The 18526-nt window shown below is 47.4% G+C and overlaps 4 protein-coding genes across 4 annotated transcripts; all 4 read right to left on the bottom strand.

Annotated features, from left to right (window-relative positions):
- Window positions 1–854: 854 nt before the first annotated feature.
- On the bottom strand, window positions 855–2772 carry DEU56DRAFT_756329 (uncharacterized protein; the record flags this gene model as incomplete). Its single annotated transcript, XM_041350004.1, has 9 exons — window positions 855–935; window positions 1030–1062; window positions 1119–1195; window positions 1413–1446; window positions 1687–1762; window positions 1989–2098; window positions 2124–2206; window positions 2484–2563; window positions 2729–2772. 9 exons carry the CDS (start codon window positions 2770–2772, stop codon window positions 855–857), a joined length of 618 nt encoding a protein of 205 aa, XP_041208164.1.
- A 2602-nt stretch (window positions 2773–5374) lies between these two features.
- On the bottom strand, window positions 5375–7997 carry DEU56DRAFT_947108 (uncharacterized protein; the record flags this gene model as incomplete). Its single annotated transcript, XM_041359056.1, has 13 exons — window positions 5375–5449; window positions 5509–5520; window positions 5579–6042; window positions 6101–6129; window positions 6187–6261; window positions 6329–6373; window positions 6424–6746; window positions 6801–6933; window positions 7002–7217; window positions 7275–7573; window positions 7632–7730; window positions 7779–7896; window positions 7957–7997. The coding sequence occupies 13 exons, from the start codon at window positions 7995–7997 to the stop codon at window positions 5375–5377; spliced, it is 1929 nt and encodes a 642-aa protein (XP_041208163.1).
- A 56-nt stretch (window positions 7998–8053) lies between these two features.
- On the bottom strand, window positions 8054–8772 carry DEU56DRAFT_947106 (uncharacterized protein; the record flags this gene model as incomplete). The annotated part of the gene is made up of 4 exons (XM_041359055.1): window positions 8054–8100; window positions 8153–8171; window positions 8227–8442; window positions 8497–8772. The coding sequence occupies 4 exons, from the start codon at window positions 8767–8769 to the stop codon at window positions 8054–8056; spliced, it is 555 nt and encodes a 184-aa protein (XP_041208162.1).
- A 571-nt stretch (window positions 8773–9343) lies between these two features.
- Window positions 9344–12120, bottom strand: DEU56DRAFT_947103 (uncharacterized protein; the record flags this gene model as incomplete). The annotated part of the gene is made up of 7 exons (XM_041359054.1): window positions 9344–9699; window positions 10331–10524; window positions 10574–10680; window positions 10727–10943; window positions 11172–11653; window positions 11718–12004; window positions 12066–12120. The coding sequence occupies 7 exons, from the start codon at window positions 12118–12120 to the stop codon at window positions 9344–9346; spliced, it is 1698 nt and encodes a 565-aa protein (XP_041208161.1).
- Window positions 12121–18526: the final 6406 nt, after the last annotated feature.

The following is an 18526-nucleotide window of genomic DNA, read 5'->3' as shown; positions in this document are numbered from 1 at the left end:
AACTTTTAAAGGAAGTAAATTGGCCCGCCATTGATCCGAGAACTTCGATTGATAGAGTTCACCGTACGGTCGGAAAATTTGACATTGAAAAGACCGAAAACCAGGAACCGTTCAACCTCCCCGACCAAAGATGTCAGATGCGTTAATATACTACGTCAGACTGATCGGGACTTACTTAGATACACGGGAAGTTGACATTCAGCGGGATGTGGTTGAGCTGGCTGCGATTGGGGTTTCAGAGGGAGCCCGTGGATGATGAGGGACTGGTCGGGGCGATATACCAGACCTCACGCAGATCTACTTGATGGTACGCCTTAGCACCGAAATCTCACGCAGATTTCTAGTGGGTGCGCCGAAGTGTCATCACGGTCAGAGGCCCCTCCGTCAGCCCAATATAACAGTAGGAACTGGTAGGGATGAGAAACATGTAGGGAAACCGCCAGACGTTGTTCAAGTGTGTCTTTTACCTGGGGTAGCTCTTGGTCGGTGTCCAATTGGACGTTGACTTTGCGCAGGGGTATATTCGAGTATACGAGCACAAAGTGCAGCCCAGGCGGCATGACCCAGGGAGCGTGCAAAGCACACCCAACACAGGTTGGAACTCCACAGCTTGGAACTGCAGAGCTCAATCAACACAGCTTGGAACTATGACGGCGGTCCAACCGCCATAGGGGTAATGGTGGTTGAAGAAGAAGAAAGAAAAATTATGTAATACAAGACCATGTTACTTTGTAGGGACGAGCATTGAGTATTACTTAAGCTGTGCAAACAACACACATCAACCATCTAACGCGTGTGTGGTTTGCGCGCTTTGTTTACTTTGATATCAATATAGACAGTATTTTCCGCATTGTTCACTTCATTGTGATTTGTGTACTATTATTTTTGAGACCGTTGTTGTAAATTGCTTCAATTTGTATTACTATACTTGTTTTCTAATGGTATCATAATGAACGCACTGGGATTGTATCGTCAGGAAAGTGATATGACATCGTTATCCCAGATGCCTCGATCGAGCAGAACTCATACCTTATGCGTGATGCGAGTGAGATGAAATAACTGCTACATATTTGCTTTAGAAGTTAGCGTGAGGGTCAGCTCATGTGTACAGCGCGTACCAAGCCCATAGGAGAGCGCCTAACTCTGTGTCTCCTTGGAGACTTCACCTTCCGGTACTGCAACGTCACTTTGCGTGCTGGAGGAGGTCAGAGTCTAGGGAGAAGTGATGGCTCAGCGTTTGTGGCGAACAATCCAATACAGATGACAATGTGTTCATCGAATCGAGACAGTCTGGCATAGCTAGACCAATTTACAACAGACGGTTGTGAGCTGGTATTCTAATTCAGGAATTGGGGGTTAAACTGTTAGGGATGAACTCACCCTGAATGAACACGACAGGAAATTACACGCACCCCTTGCCAAATTGTGGGTTTCACCGAGCTTCACCTATCAGGTTCAAGATCGAGGAGGATCTGCAGTAACGTTAGATGCAGGTCATGCGTATGATGAGTGCAAGTCACCTGTACATAACGTCTGCTGTTTAAAGTATCCTTTGCATCCTGAGTTTCTCTTTTCCTGTATAAACGTATAGGCCATGATACGGAAGCCAAGATGAAAGAGCCTGGACTATCAGTTAGATATAAGTTAACGCTGAGAGAATTGTACCAGAATGGGGTATGTGCTTACCTTCGAGAAGGAGTCCTTTGCTAAGGTGGGACAATGGCAGAGTGACTTCGTGGCGTACGGCGTACCGTTCTTCAACCTGTACTACAAATCTTGATCAAGACAAAGTTACTCTGAGGGATGAAACGTGCACATGTAGAGAGACGCATTGTGATGTCAGGAAGCTTCTCTTCTGAGCGTCGTAGATGCGTTGACTCCAAGCGTTCTTCTTGCCGTTGACAAACGATACTGACGTCTCTGATTTGACGTAGGAAATCAGCAAGAATGTTGTCTGCGGACTTCAACCACAAACCTTTCACACTCACAGGAGGTCGTCTAGGAACTCTGGTAGGGCTTGATCGAATATTCCATCATACGATCGAACACCTGCAGGCTTTGATGATCCTCTACCAAGATTGGAGCGTGAATGGATGTTCTAGGATTTGTTATTATTAGCTCACGGCAACAGGAAAGTGCGTAAACTTAATATTTTGCGGCAATGCGGAGTTAGCCGATGCGTTAAGATGGTGGAGTGGGGCACCCCCTAGTCAAGGGGTCAGTATGATCAAGATCTAGCAGAGATCGAGTAGCTTAGTCAGCCATAGCATTCGAGACAAAGTTGTAGACACGCTATCAGAAGCCACACAAGGACCTCACTCATAACCACTGATTAGACCTACCGCTCCAACGGTTACAGACTGAAACGAAAGCACTGGATTGTGGGAGCAGCATGGAGTAGGGGTAACGCTAAGGTTCGACCGCTGGAAGGCGCAGATCTTCGGTAATATTCAGACAGTTCATTTGATTGATAGATAACTCACATGTAAACAATCGAGATTCGATCGGCTGCACAAATTTGTCAACTTGGACGGGGAGTGGGATGGCGATCTCCAAATCAGCGCTAGCGTAACATTGTCAGCAACTATGAAAAGCATCGAGTTACCCAAACTCACAAGATAGAAACAAAATTTGATCCGTGCTCGTAAGCTTGCTCCAGCAGACACAACGAAAACACAATGACCGCTTCGTGGCACCAGACACCCACGTGAGCGTGGAAAAGCCTCACGTGATATGAGTGATTTTCATGCTACCCAGGTATATGCGGGCCATGTATTATTTACAGTAGGTAATGAATTTAATTGAACGGCGCGTCATAATGTACAACGCGTGCTTATACATGGCGCGTCAAGCTCTACATAGAGCACTACTTGTCTAAAAAAACATATGCCTGCAAAGAGCAGAATTCAGTGTAGATTAGATAGTTACAAAAAAATTCATACTTGCCGCGTCAAAATTTGTTACAATCTCAACCCATTTCCCTATATAAACCCCAGTTTGCGCCAAGTAACACCTTTCTCTCTTACCATCATCAACTGCACGTCTACAATGGCAAACGTAAGTACTTAAGGTAAGATTATGAAGAGCATTAATGACATACCTTTAGATGCAGTACGGCAACACGTTCAGCGGGGGGGACAATGTGAATATGGGGGACATGGTGAGCAAATTCCTTGAGTAACGTAAGGTGCTGACCTGTGTTTTTAGGGCCAGGGGGGCCAAAACATGAACGCTGGCGGCAACGATGTGGGCCAAAACGTCAACGCTAACGTCAATGATGCGGGCCAAAACGTGGACGTCAACCTTGGGGGCGAGAACGTGAACGCCAACGCCGGCGGGCAACAACAACGCCAACGCCAATGACGGCGTACAACGGGTGAGCGTTACTTGTTGTTGATGAAATGAGTACTGACGCGTTAGTAAGGGTCAGGCACCGGAAGAACTGACGTTCATTGTACCACAAGAAGTGCTGGTGAGGGTCAACACGTCACGTACCGTACGGTGTTGACGAGGGTGTAGGACATATGGGAGCACGGCCGGTACTTATGGCGTGAAAACTACGCCGAGACGTGCACGAAACCTCCCTCCATTGCCAAGGCCTCAAATGTCGCGTTTGGATCGGTGCTTGTTGGTGGTAGCAATGGAACACCGGCGCGCGACGCTAACAAGGCTGTTGGATGAAATGGAGGCCGTAGAGCATGTGCTGGGCTTGAACAACATGTAGAGAGGAGGCGGTTCAGCTACCACAGTAATGTACTATAATATTCAATATCCCCACTCACATACATACCATTAACATACTGAGCATCATGACGCGGTTAAAATATACTACGCAGATAATTCGTGCCGTTGACCTGAGTGACGATCCCTCTAAGATGACTTATGATTCTCCATTGTCAACATATTAAACAACGCTCAATTCAATTAAGCATACCTCTCTCATCTCAACTAACGGCTGCTCACGCGTGTTAGGTTTCACTTAATGTCATTTCAGCCACGCAAACCTTACACAGTACAGAAAAATGTCAGAGTCCATCTTACTGCTGCATACCTGACTAGCGACTGTCTGACGCGGTGCCTAACGGGTGTGCGTGAAATTTAGGCACCTTTAAAGTCAGTGTGCTAACACGACAAGTCCCCCACCCCTCCTCGGATTGGGTGGGGAGGTTGGTGTTGCTGGTGTATTCGTCATAGCGCATGATGACGTCGTCTTCGTCGTTTCCGTCTTCTTTCGTGTCGTCGGGCTGGGTAAGGGGAGCGTCGGCCATTCGGTCATCTTCGGCATCATAGTCCCTTGCACAGCTAGGATGGGAGGTTGGTGTTGCTGGTGTATTCGTCATAGCGCATGATGACGTCGTCTTCGTCGTTTCCGTCTTCTTTCGTGTCGTCGGGCTGGGTAAGGGGAGCGTCGGCCATTCGGTCATCTTCGGCATCATAGTCCCTTGCACAGCTAGGATTAAATTGAGAAATCGTAGAGCCTGCGTACCTATGCGTTGGTATAGTGGCGATATTCCTTCACGATGTGAAGGCCTTGTTGTTTTTATCAGATTTGATAACCACCGGTTAGCAAGTGTGCAACATACTATGAGAGAGCGGATATTGACGCTGCCAGGACAATGAACTGTGATTGGAGGGAAACCCTCTGGATGATGAGGGACTGGTCGGGGCGATATACCAGACCTCACGCAGATCTACTTGATGGTACGCCTTAGCACCGAAATCTCACGCAGATTTCTAGTGGGTGCGCCGAAGTGTCATCATCACAGAGGCCCCTCCGTCAGCCCAATATAACAGTAGGAACTGGTAGGGATGAGAAACATGTAGGGAAACCGCCAGACGTTGTTCAAGTGTGTCTTTTACCTGGGGTAGCTCTTGGTCGGTGTCCAATTGGACGTTGACTTTGCGCAGGGGTATATTCGAGTATACGAGCACAAAGTGCAGCCCAGGCGGCATGACCCAGGGGGCGTGCAAAGCACACCCAACACAGGTTGGAACTCCACAGCTTGGAACTGCAGAGCTCAATCAACACAGCTTGGAACTATGACGGCGGTCCAACCGCCATAGGGGTAATGGTGGTTGAAGAAGAAGAAAGAAAAATTATGTAATACAAGACCATGTTACTTTGTAGGGACGAGCGTTGAGTATTACTTAAGCTGTGCAAACAAAACACAACAACCGTCCAACATGTGTATGACGCACTTACTTTGTAGGGATTTACTTTGATATCAGTAGTTTTCCGCGTGACTTTTTCGTAATTTGATGCAAGACAATTCTAGGACCCGCGCTGTTCACCGTTTGTTCACTTCGTTGTGCTTTCCGTACTATTATTTTTCAATTTGTATTACAATACAGCCGAAACGTCATCTACCATAATCTACGCATCGCGTTCAATCGTACTGTAGTAGCTTTGAGCGCCGAATCCTGAACGAGATTGTGCAAGGTGGGTGGGCTGTCACTCAATAATTGTGTCAGGCGATTGTGTAGCTCTCGAAGCACGACTGAGCAGACGGATGCTGGTTTCTGTTCATGAATTATGGGTCAGATAACGCTGGGCCAAATTAAGCAATGAAAAGCGCACCAGGCTCTCAGGCATGGTTTCCCATGCATACGTTTCAACAGGAGGTTCGGTGTCCATAGCCTCGATCTGCTCCAGCGGATCACTAAAGCACCGCAGTGCATCCTTACTTTGTCTCCTGGTCGTTTTGGCAGGACAATTCACAAGGTCCACCCACACTTTGTTTGCCGCTGCCGCTTCGCGCACCAGAGGAGTACTCGCGAGGGCTTGGGCGAGCACATACGATAGAATATCCGCTCGATGGGCGTCCGAATGCGATGTATCGAGATATGAAGGTGTGGCAGAGGGCGATGGAGATGGCGTCGGCTTCTTGATGTATGTCAAGTAGGAGACGGTCGATTCGTTCAAGGATGTGAGTCGCAACAAGGGATTGGAGATATTCTGAGGAGAGGAATACATTCTAGAGGATAACGAACGAATAGCGCTGGCGCAAAAGACGAGCCAGGTGGCAATGTTCTCAAGATCGGCTGAAGACAATACAAATTAGATAACCGTTTCTGCGGGTGTGGAATGCATGTTACTTACTCGGATGAGAGTGAAGGACAGTGTTGGTGCTGCAACTTTACAGACGCGTTAGCAACACATGAGTAACGGGGATCGGTGTGACCTACCTGATCCACAAACTCGCAAAACAGGAGACACCCATGAAGGTAAGAAGCACGGAACTAGGTCTTGAACCTGCGAGGCTCAGAACAGTTGTAATTAGAATGGGGTCTATGTTGGTTTTGCTCAGCGCCGAAGAGGATTGTGAACCTCCCGATCAGAAGCACCATCGTGGGCATGACAGAGAATATATACCTGGATAATGTACTCAGTATTTCCGAGGAGGGTGATTTCAAACAACTTACGTCGTTGCATCGGGCGTAGAAAAGGCAGTGCCGTCGTCATCGCAGATGACCAGTAAGCAGACTAGACCTCTGTCGCCCACAATATGGGTTAGGTTCTCTTCATGCCCTGTGGCGCCGTCTTCTTCGTCGGTGTAAGCTGGGATGGGCGAAATGAACGCCTCAATGCTCGCAATGCCCATCGAGCGGTTCTTCCTGCACAGACACGATTTCGAGTCGCTTTGGTTGCTGGACGATGCTGAACTAGATGTGATGGAACGAGGGGAGAAGTGTTGGGACGGTGCTGCTGGCAGATGCGGCAGATGATGTGCTTGGGTTGCTGGCTGCTGAAGAGATGCTGAGTTTACTGCTGGATGGACGTTGACGTTTGCCGGGCATACATGAAATCTGCGATCTATGCGAGTCTGAACAGTGGGCACTGGCTGGCTGGTAGAAAGTGGGGCAGGTGGTGAAGACGCATTGCTGGATGTCAAATGTGGGGATTGCGCAGATTCGACGTAGATGCATTGGGCGCTTGACTACCACAGCTCGAAGATGATACGTTGTCAGTGAGGTGGATATATTCACTAAAAGGATGAGACCTGAAGTGCTCGGGGAAGTCTCGGTTGCTTGCTCTGAGGATGAAGGGGTGGAATCGGAGGGCATGTGAGGTGCTGGGTCCTGAGCAGAGTAACCCTGGGCAATCACCCGGGACTATCGGAGGCGGGGAAGGCAAAGGAAGACTGGGCTCCTCAATGGGAGGGTCAACGATGGCTTGTGGGTGAGCGGGAACGTTGTCGTTATCACTGTCCGGACTCCTACTGTCAAACGTCATCAGCACAAGACCTGAAGAGAGGGAAAAGGGGGAAACAAACCTCATCCGATTCTCCAACTCCAACACCTTCTGCTTCGCACCCTGCCTCTCCCTCTTGTACTTCTCCTCCCCTGCCTTCGACCTCGCCTCGTACTCCTTCACCCTTGCCTCCCATTTCAGATCAGTGGTAGTCGTCTTCTGATTCATGTTCGAAATCTTCTCTTCGCTTAGGAGAAGCTGGTTGTGAACTACTACCGGGCGTTTCTCAGCGTTAACTGTGCGGGAAAGGAGGGTTTTGGAGTCGCCTTGGGTCGGTCGTCGGGATGTTACCAATTGAGGGGTAAGTTTTGCGTTGGTAGCCTTCACAGATCAGTGAGTCAAAGTCAACGCAAATTAAAACCGCAGATCAAAAACCTACCTTCAACCCTTCAATCTCTCCCTCCTGCGCAGTAAACTTCCATCTCCACGTAGCCTTTGCCTCCCCATACGCCTTCAGGCTCCACTCAAACTTGTCCATCTGTTTTCACCGCATATCAACAACCTTCTCAGTGAATTTCCCTTCTACTTTCGCGTTTGCCAAAGTCGAGTTGGATCTGGGAGAGAGCTTTGAGTCGCGTGATGAGGTTGTGGTGGAAGACGCTGAAATTGGTGAAGGGCTTCGTTTCTGCATGATTGCCTTTCTTCTGCGAAATGGAGTGTTTGATATGAGCGCCAGGGCATTAGAGATAATAAAAGAGACTCACGGGAGTTTTGTCCACACAGATCGCATCTCATTGTTGTACATCTCACGAAGAGAGGTTCGCTGTTGCCCTCGAGACCAAAGCAGGCTTCCAGGAAGCTCTAAAGCACGTTACGCGGCCTGCAGAGGCTGTTGGCAACGTCGGTACCTGGGAGCGTACATTAGCATGATGACGGGCTATACGCCAAAACAGTACTGACCACGTTTGACGAGAGGCGCCTTGCGCATGTGTGAAATGAGTGACAAGACGGCGTGGAGAGGCACAAAATCAGACTGGCCCTCCCGCGGTATTTGACTCGAGGAAGCAGCTCAGTAAGGATCGTCTAGTCGAAAATTGGTCATCAGCGCCAATGAAAGACTTCTCACGCTCAGCCAAGGCAATGACACCAGACGCAAACGTGTTCTGAGGGGCACCGTTAACGAATGACTTGCCCTCGAGAATGGCAGCAACAGCGAAGATAGTCGAGGGAGACACCTCCGAATGCGAGTTCTTGATCGCAGCAAGGACATTGTCGCGTGTCGTTCACACTAGGGATGCTGTCACTGTAGCGTTCCGCGTTCGCAGTCCAGAATACGACGGCACGATCAAGCTGGTTCTCGGCCTAAAAACGGCGAATGTCAGCCCGAATGTGTGCTCGAGATGAGCCTGCTTGTCGGTGCCAGGGACGACACTGTCCGCACGTGCTTCATGGTTGGCAGCAATGAAATCGGGATAGTAAATGGAAGGAAGAGGACGACTAAGTAGGGCCATATGCGGCTTGACCTGGCGCTGAAGATCGTAGTCGAGCACCTTGGCACGTTCCATCGCCTTGTCCATGGGCAGACTAGAAATGTCCCAGCCACCAAGAACAAGGTCATTGGGGTGTACCGTGGGAAGCACGTCAGAGATGAGATGTGGACTTCGTAACCCGTGCCCGGCTCAGTGCCAATGCGAACAGTGGACGCACGGAGGACAGAACCAATCTAGCTGGGCTACTAGTTCCCTCCTTGGTGTGCCAGAGCATCTGGTGCCTGTTTACGATGACGGTCGCGCAGAGAGTGGAACCAGCCACCTAAACCAATCATCCTAAAAGTCTGTCGCGCATGCATGTCAGATGGTAGTACATTTCGAAACTGATAGATGACATACCCAGTCTTGCCAACCTTGCGGGTTTTTTGGAACTCATGGGCTTGACGGTAGGCAAAATAGTGAACCCAACGAATGAGTCAAACAGCTTGACATTTACTTGAGTCGGCTGTGAAAAGAATTTACTCGTGAGTACAGCAAAGTTGGAGACATAAAGAGTACGCACAATCTGAGCAGTGCATCCCATAACTCTCCCCACCGCTCTCTCACAACTGCCCAAAATGCTTCCATCCCCCTGGATAGGTCTAGCATCACCCTATCAATGTCACGGTGCTTGCGTGTGATCGGGAGGTGCAGAAGGTGCATGTGTAGTGGATGCAGTATGCAGCGCGCTGAGCTTGAGTGGGGCAACCGATGAGCTTTTCAATGATTGGAGAGAGGGGAGGACGTGTACGTGGATTTCGTGCTCGAGTTCTTGTGTGAGTTCGACTAGACCGTACAGAGCGATAGAAACAGTTCGAAAGCTTCGCTCTGGCCTGAGCCTCCGGCTTCTGGTGAAGGAATAGTAGTGGTATGCGACTTTTGAACCTGCTTTTGAGGGCTGGGAGGAGGGCTGCCTCAGCGTTTTCGGGGTCGGGCTGTATTTCTCCAGCGTGGATAAAGTCTCCGTTTCGAGGGTAACTTGGAGGACGAAGCAAGAGGCTTTGGAGTGCGGAGAGAACGCATACGCGAGACAAAGGCGTTTACAACGCCCACCATGGAAATGCTAATGCATCCTACGCTGCATGCTCCAGGGCCGTCTTTCGCATGTCCAGAGCCAAGGATCTATCTAACAACTTGGACCCGACTTCGTCCCTCGTTCACAGCACGAGCTACTTCTTCCACTTCTGCTTCGCCTCTCTCAGTTTCTCTAGCCCTTCATGTGCCTCCTTCAATTTCCAAAAAGCCTCGCCTATGCTCGCTGAAGCTACAGCAACCAGAGACTCTGGATGTTCATGCAATGCGAAGAGATGTGTTACATCGCGAGTAAGGCCCGTTTGTCATTGTGCTCCTAACGAGGTGATCCCTGCTGGGAGAATTTCGAGGTCGGTTGGGGAGAGCTTGCGTACGAAATTCATATCATACGACACGAGGAATGACTATTTACTCACATCGATGGCACACTCAACGATGCCTAAAAAATCATAGTTGGATGAGGCGAATAGTACTGCTCTGTGAAAATGATCATCATTCGCCTTCATACTAGCCTTAAAGGCAAAGTACACTCACAAGTGAAGTTTCCCGAGGACTATGCTCCGTTGTACCCACATACCCGATATTACATGCAAAAATCCCGCGTGCTCGTGCTGAGTCCGTGATCCAGCAAGAACAATGAGATGGGAGTGTGGTGGTGCGCTCGTGGTTGAAGTCCAGCAAGAGAAAACACGGCAGGCATTATGCAGTTCCCATAGTGTTAGACGCCGGTGGAGATTGCGGACTTCGAGTGACAATTGCAACGAAGACGATCTGTCTGGCTGTCAGCTGCGACCCGGTGGAGACCAAAACAAATACTTACAGCAGCAGAAATTGCCAAAGTCCAGGTAGCCCAAAAGCGTGCAGAGACTGGGATATTCCTGAAACGCTTGCTGGATGTTTCTCAGTATCGTCTGAGAAGCCCGGTACCTGATGCTATTCAGCGCCAGTATACTAGCAAAATTATCGTACGAACCTGTTCCCGTCGTGCTTCTCCTCGGCCGACCCGATACCAGCGTTTCCTCTTCAGCAGTGTTCTATCACAGTTCCGCAAATAAAGCAATGGGGGAACTTCTGCATGATCGAGGGCGCCTTGAAGGAAGTGAGTCGTGGTCGCAGCGCGGAGTGAGAATGCGAAGAAAGGAATCCAAGACATGCGCGTAAACGGTATGTTGGTACCAATGGACGTGAAACTGAAGATAAGCTCACGTCAGCAAAACGGGCTATGACAGAAACAAGACGCCAATAGTACTGAGGCGGAAGGAGACAAAAAGTCGTACAATGTACAGAAATGATCGCTTGAAGATGTTTAAGGAAAACAAGTAGCATTGAAACACCGAAACAGCATATATGCACCGTGGTTAGACAAGAAGAGTATAAGAGAAGTTGCAAATGTGATAAAAAAAGGTACAATTCCCTACCTGACGCTGGAACGTTCGTGGTGCACGGTGGTGCGACCGCGGTGAGAGAGGAAGCTGGCTGGTCCGGCCCAACGGGCTGAGGATGCATTTTGACTTGGCCAACAATCGTGCACGGATACTCGGTTCGAGGAGCTTTTGAAGGAGAGTACAGCAGATGGGGGTGTGGCCCTCTGCAAGAGGCAGTTGAATGTGGCACGGTGGATGGTGGGTGGGATTGAAGACGGTATAAGGAAGTAGACCGAGGGCGTAACTGAAAGCAAGAGCAGCCTAGGCCAGAATGTAAGTAAGGGGTTAATGCAGACAGAGAGTGCAATTCTAACGGAAATCTGGCATCGTCCCCAAATCAGCCAAGGGTCTTGCTCGCGTGGAAAATATGACGTTGAATGGGATAGTGCCAGGGGTAGATGGCGAGGTGTAGGGGAGATGTTGCGTGAGTGGGTGAGATCATACTGATCATACTCGAACACCGCAGGGAAGTTTGCCTGAGAAAAGGGCATCAGGGACGAACGTGAACTCCAGTAAGGTCACTGACCTTGAACAGTATACATTTACTGGAGACGAAACTTTTCCCAAGCAGATAATCGTAGAGTTGTTGCCCATGACTCCAATGCTGGTGTCGAGGGACGCCTGAATATAACGAAACTGGAGTCTGCTGTGCTGACGTTCACGTATGTCTTTCGCGTGAAATTTGGAGGAGAAGCGGTCACCCACGGATGGTGGGGAAGGCAGGAAGGAGGGCTGCGTGCAGATACTGGTTGTAGAAGCTGCTGATAGGTGGGGAAGGCACGCTTGCTGGAGCGGAGTGGGATGAAGGAGAATGAACTGATCTACAACTGTGAATCGTGTTAATCGATTAGTCCCGGGTGAAAAATACGTGTATAGATGTAAGAATACCTACTGGTAAAATGCGTGTACCAAATGACGACTGGAGTGAGAGAAGTGCAGCCATATGACTGGCTGACAGCAGGTCCGTGCAGCGCTGTGAAGACTAGTAAATTTGCGGATCGCTGGTGAGAGAATGAAAATGAAAATTAATCGTACCTGCAGTCGACGATCAGACCAGTTGAAAATCGTAGCCAGAGTTTATGGTGGAGAAAAGAGGACAACACGGAAGTGGAGATCAACGAGAAAGAGGAGAGATCGACCCAAGCGTTTGCGCTCGGGCCAAGTAGAAATATCGACGAGCGTTTGCGCTCGTCGACAAAAAAGAGAAAATCAGCACGAGCGTTTGCGCTCGGGCCAACTAGAAAGATCGATGAGCGTTTGCGCTCATCATCGACAAGCGTTTGCGCTCGTCGACAAGAAAAAGAAGATCATCGACGAGCGTTTGCGCTCGTCGACAAAAAAGGGGAGATCGGCACGAGCGTTTGCGCTCGGGCCAAGTAGCGACGTCAACAAGCGTTTGCGCTCGTCAACGATGAGCTAACCCCTATAGCGCGAATAGGGGAACATCGTGGTTAGGGAAAGAGAAAGAAAAATTACGTAACGTGCAGCAATGTTTGTTTGTAGGGAACAACATTGAATATTACATAAGCAGAACAATACAACTCGATTCAAAGGCTCTAGTGTTGATACACAAACATTACATAACATCAATAATTATGATACACAGGCGCTGCAATATGAATAAACTGGACAATTATGATATACTGGCGTCACTACATTTATCTAATAAATGGTTTCTGATTGTTATTTACTGTAGTGTCGTTAATTTGAAGAACAATTGCCCTTTCAATATGGTGCACCAATGAATATTACAATAATGTGATTGGTATAGTAACATTATAGAAATACAAACTGTGAGTGTTATCTAACAACAAAGCAATGGAATGAGAAAATAATATAACCAGTGGAAATGTAAGTGATTTTGGTGGTAGTTCGAACCTAACCGAGGCAGCTAACCGAAACCGCGAGCCACCAAGAGAATACGTTTTCAGCCTAAGCAGGAGCAGCTAACCTGAGACAACGAGCCACCGAGAGAATATGTTTTCATCCTAAGCAGGAGCACTAACCCGAGACAACGAGCCACCGAGACATCCTAACCAGGGGCACTAACCCGAGACAACAAGCCAACAAGCAAATAAGCTATATCATTCATTTTCCGCTTTGTTTGATACAAAAATGAGAGCTTTACATAGGGGAACACCAGTAGGATCTCATTTGGGCATCCCGTGCTTTTGGTATGCTTTACGGGTATCCTGAATGGACATTTTTCATCTTTGGTCGAGGGGATCCGGAGATATATCATTGAGATAATTGCCATGTATCCTATATTCTACCCCGTGTAAAGCAAAAATGACAGTTTTACATGGGGGAACACCAGTAGGATCTCATTTGGGCATTCCGTGCTTTTGGTATGCTTTACGGGTATCCTGAACGGACATTTTTCATCTTTGGTCGAGGGGATCCAGAGATATATCATTGAGATAATTGCCATGTATCCTATATTCTACCCCGTGTAAAGCAAAAATGACAGTTTTACATGGGGGAACACCAGTAGGATCTCATTTGGGCATCCCGTGCTTTTGGTATGTTGTTTGGGTATCCTGAATGGACATTTTTCATCTTTGGTCGAGGGGATCCGGAGATATATCATTGAGATAATTGCCATGTATCCTATATCCTAGCCCGTTTAATGCAAAAATGAGAGCTTTACATAGGGGAACACCAGTAGGATCTCATTTGGGCATCCCGTGCTTTTGGTATGTTTTTTGGGTATCCTGAATGGACATTTTTCATCTTTGGTCGAGGGGATCCGGAGATATATCATTGAGATAATTGCCATGTATCCTATATTCTACCCCGTGTAAAGCAAAAATGACAGTTTTACATGGGGGAACACCAGTTAGATCTCATTTGGGCATTCCGTGCTTTTGGTATGCTTTACGGGTATCCTGAACGGACATTTTTCATCTTTGGTCGAGGGGATCGAGAGATATATCATTGAGATAATTGCCATGTATCCTATATCCTAGCCCGTTTAAGGCAAAAATGAGGGTTTTACATGGGGGAACACCAGTTAGATCTCATTTGGGCATTCCGTGCTTTTGGTATGTTTTTTGGGTATCCTGAATGGACATTTTTCATCTTTGGTCGAGGGGATCCGGAGATATATCATTGAGATAATTGCCATGTATCCTATATCCTAGCCCGTTTAATGCAAAAATGAGGGTTTTACATGGGGGAACACCAGTTAGATCTCATTTGGGCATTCCGTGCTTTTGGTATGTTTTATGGGTATCCTGAATGGTCATTTTTCATCTTTGGTCGAGGGGATACGGAGATATATCATTGAGATAATTGCCATGTATCCTATATCCTAGCCCGTTTAATGCAAAAATGAGGGTTTTACATGGGGGAACACCAGTTAGATCTCATTTGGGCATTCCGTGCTTTTGGTATGTTTTTTGGGTATCCTGAATGGACATTTTTCATCTTTGGTCGAGGGGATCCAGAGATATATCATTGAGATAATTGCCACATAGTCAACAAATCTACTGATTTGAAGCAAAAATGACAGTTTTACATGGGGGAACACCAGTTATATCTCATTTGGGCATCCCGTGCTTTTGGTATGTTTTATGGGTATCCTGAATGGTCATTTTTCATCTTTGGTTGAAAGGATCCAGAGATATATCATTGAGATAATTGCCACATAGTCAACAAATCTACTGATTTGAAGCAAAAATGACAGTTTTACATGGGGGAACACCAGTAGTATCTCATTTGGGCATTCCGTGCTTTTGGTATGTTTTTTGGGTATCCTGAACGGACACTTTTCATCTTTGGTCGAGGGGATCTGGAGATATATCATTGAGATAACTACCACATAGTTCATTTTTTTGAGAAATCGGGAGTTTTACATGGGAGAACATATGTTAAATGTCATGGAGAGTCATGGGGAGTTGGATATGGTATTAAGACATGTCCAACAGACAACTTCCTATGCTTATGTAATACAAAAATAGGGGCACACCATTATTTGAGGAATTATCTAGGATTTAATGGTCATGGCAAACTATCCGCACGGGGCCTTATATCCAAAAAGGGCAATTCGGCATTTTTGGATTATGTAAGCTACTTACAAATCAGATTTTTTGAGATACCTATGGTCGAAATTTTTTGATATATCATTGAGCATTCAGGATTTTGATTCTGAGAATACTTAGCATTTTGACTGGCTCATTAGGATAAGGTCTGCTTAGTAATCAACAAAGTGAAGGATGATATATCGGGGGAAGAGGGCATAGATCATGACCCGTGACTCAGATTTTGAAAACATGGCCGGGAATCATGTGTAAACATAGAGAGTTTCAAACGTACGCGGATGTGAGATCCAGGAGATAGTCCAGTAGATAGGATGATACTACTAGCACGCCTCTCGAGGCATATATCCTTGTGACCCCCCAGAGTTCACATTCCTATTTCCTCGCCCCAAGTTCGCTCTGAGGGCTATTTGGGTGGCAAGGTCCAGGTTTTGCCAGCCAAGAAGCGAAAGTCAGTCAAATCTAAGGGCTTTTCCCATTCATGGGCTCTGATAGAGGTGGCCAAGATTTTCGCTCTGAGGGGTATTTGGGTAGCAAGATCTTGGTCCCTCCTTTCATGGGGGAAACAGCTCTGATAGAGGTGGCCAGGAATTTTGCTTTTTTCACCTTTTCACTTTCTTGTTGGCTCTTGGGGCAATTTGGGTAGCAAGGTCCTGGTTTTCCCCCTTCATGTGGGATTCATCTCTGATAGAGGTGACCATGATTTTCGCTCTGAGGGCTATTTGGGTGGCCATGTCCAGGATTTGCAAGCCAAGAAGTGAAAGTCGGTCAAATCTAAGGGTTTTTCCCCTTCATGGGCACTGATTGTAGCTAGAGTGTTAGAAGAAGCTCCGGACACCGCTTTACAAACTAACCAGTGAATTCAATTTCCTTGAACATTAACTTTCTTCCTGCGGTTCCATCAGAGATGCAGTCAAATTCCACTGTATCATCCATTGCCCAAGAACAACTTATTCATATGACAGTCGGCCACATGTTGGCCCACATGGTTTTGCCAGCCAAGAAGTGAAAGTTGGTCAAATCTAAGGGCTCCTTCCCTTCATGCAGGATTCACCTTTGATAGAGGTGGCCAACACTTTATATTTTCGCTTCTTTTAACTTTTCACTTTCTTGTTGGCTCTGGGGACAATTTGAGTGGCGAGGCTCTGGTTTTCCTCCTTCATGCGGGATTCATCTCTGATAGAGGTGACCAGAATTTTCGCTCTGAGGGCTATTTGAGTGGCAAGGTCCAGGTTTTGCCAGCCAAGAAAGTCAGTCAAATCTGAGGACTCCTCCCCTTCATGGGGGATTCATCTCTGATAGAGGTGGCCAACTTCTACTTATATTTTCGCTTTCATGGAGTTATGAAGAGAGACATTTATGAAGCCAAAGCCAGCCAAGAAGCGAACATCGGTCAAATCTAAGGACTCTGCCAGATTTCGCTCTAAAATAAAGTTCAAAAGTTGGCTGCCCCTGTCATGCAAGTCAATACCAGACAAGAAGCAAAAGTCAGTCAAATATCAGGACTTGGACAAGTCTTGTTTGTGTGAAATCCACCAAAGCCAAGAAGATCGTAAAAAAGCGAAAATATACATCTACAAGATGGCCACCTCTATCAGAGGTGAACAGCTTGGTCCCTGCTGTGCATTTCTGCATAACACCTCTGCAATTCACAATTTTGGCGTTTCATAAGGCAGATACAGGCAGGATCTAACACTCTGAACCTTGGAAACAAATCAGCAAGATTTATTTGCTGGTGCATCACAGTGGCATTGAGCGGTGAGCAGGCCCCCTCTGAGAGGACCGCATTCTTGCTTATGTAAGCAGCAGCAGCACCACACTCTCCTAAGATCGATTTTTACAGCCTTCATATGACTTGGGGAGGATAAGGTAGGACTTGATTTTGAGGTTATTGAGCAATACAAAGACCATGGTCATGCCAGATTTGCACGAAGAAATCAATTCTCAAAGTTGACCACCCAGGTCATGCTGGCCCCCCACACATCGATTTTAACAGCCTTGATATGACCTGCTTGACTTCAGGCATGACTCATTTTAGAGGTTATTGGACCATACAAACATGTTGGTCATGCCAGATTTCCCTCTTAAAATCATATTCCAAATTTGACTACAACCCCTGTCATGCCCCTCCCCCCCACCCAAAGATTGATTTTTTCAGCCTTCATACGGCTTGCTTGGCTGTATCTAGGACTCTTTCTAGAGGTTATTGGAGCATCTGAACACATTTGTCGAGCCATAATTGCACAATAAAATCAAATTCCAAAGTTGACCCCCTAGGCCATGCTGGCCCCCCCCACACATCGATTTTTACAGCCTTCATGTGACTTGCCTGGCATCATGTAGGACTTGATTTCGAGGTTATTGAACACTACGAAAAGGATTGTCGAGCCAGAATTGCACAAAGAAATCAAATGCTGAAGTTGACCCCCTAGGCCATGCTGGCCCCCCCACACATCGATTTTTACAGCCTTCATGTGACTTGCCTGGCATCATGTAGGACTTGATTCCGAGGTTACTGAACACTCCGAAAAGGATGGTCGAGCCAGAATTGCACGAAGAAATCAAATGCTGGAGTTGACCCCCTAGGGCATGCAGGCCTCCCCCACATATCGATTTTTACAGCCTTCATATGACTCGCAAGGGTTGATGTAGGACTTGTTTCCGAGGTTATTGAACACTCTGAAAAGGATGGTCGAGCCAGATTTGTATGAGAAAATCAAATTCCGAAGTTGACCACCAAGGCCATGCTCCCCCACCCAAAGATCGATTTTTTCAGCCTCCATATGGCTTGCTTTTCTTTAGGTAGGACTCGTTCTAGAGGTTATTGGACCATACAAACACGTTGGTCGAGCCAGATTTCCCTCTAAAAATCATGTTCCAAAGTTGGCTGCCCCTGTCATCCTTCCCCCACCCAAAGATCGATTTTTTCAGCCTTCATATGGCTTGCTTGGCTTTAGCTAGGACTTGTTCTTGAGGTTATTTGACCATCTGAAGACGTTGGTCGAGCCGGATTTTGCTCTAAAAATCATCTTCCAAAGTTGGCCACCAAGGCCATGCTCCCCCACCCAAAGATCGATTTTTTTAGACTTCATATGACTAGCCTGTCCTTCAGAAGCATTTTTCCTGGGGGTTATTGAGCCCTCTGAACACGATGGTCATGCCAGAATTGCCTGGAAAAATCGTGTTCCTGAGATATACAAGGTCCTCCCCCTCCTCCTGACCTCCTGTATGTCACTATCCCGGTGTTCCGCCTCAATACCGATACTGAAAACATCTCTCCTAGGGTATTTGAGGCCTCTGAATCGATTG

Source organism: Suillus clintonianus (genome assembly GCF_016758775.1).
Source record: "Suillus clintonianus strain FC179 chromosome Unknown DEU56scaffold_38, whole genome shotgun sequence".
Classification (NCBI taxonomy): Eukaryota; Fungi; Basidiomycota; class Agaricomycetes; order Boletales; family Suillaceae; genus Suillus; species Suillus clintonianus.
Note: the sequence above shows the minus strand (reverse complement) of the source record. Positions and strands in the feature narration are given on the sequence as shown.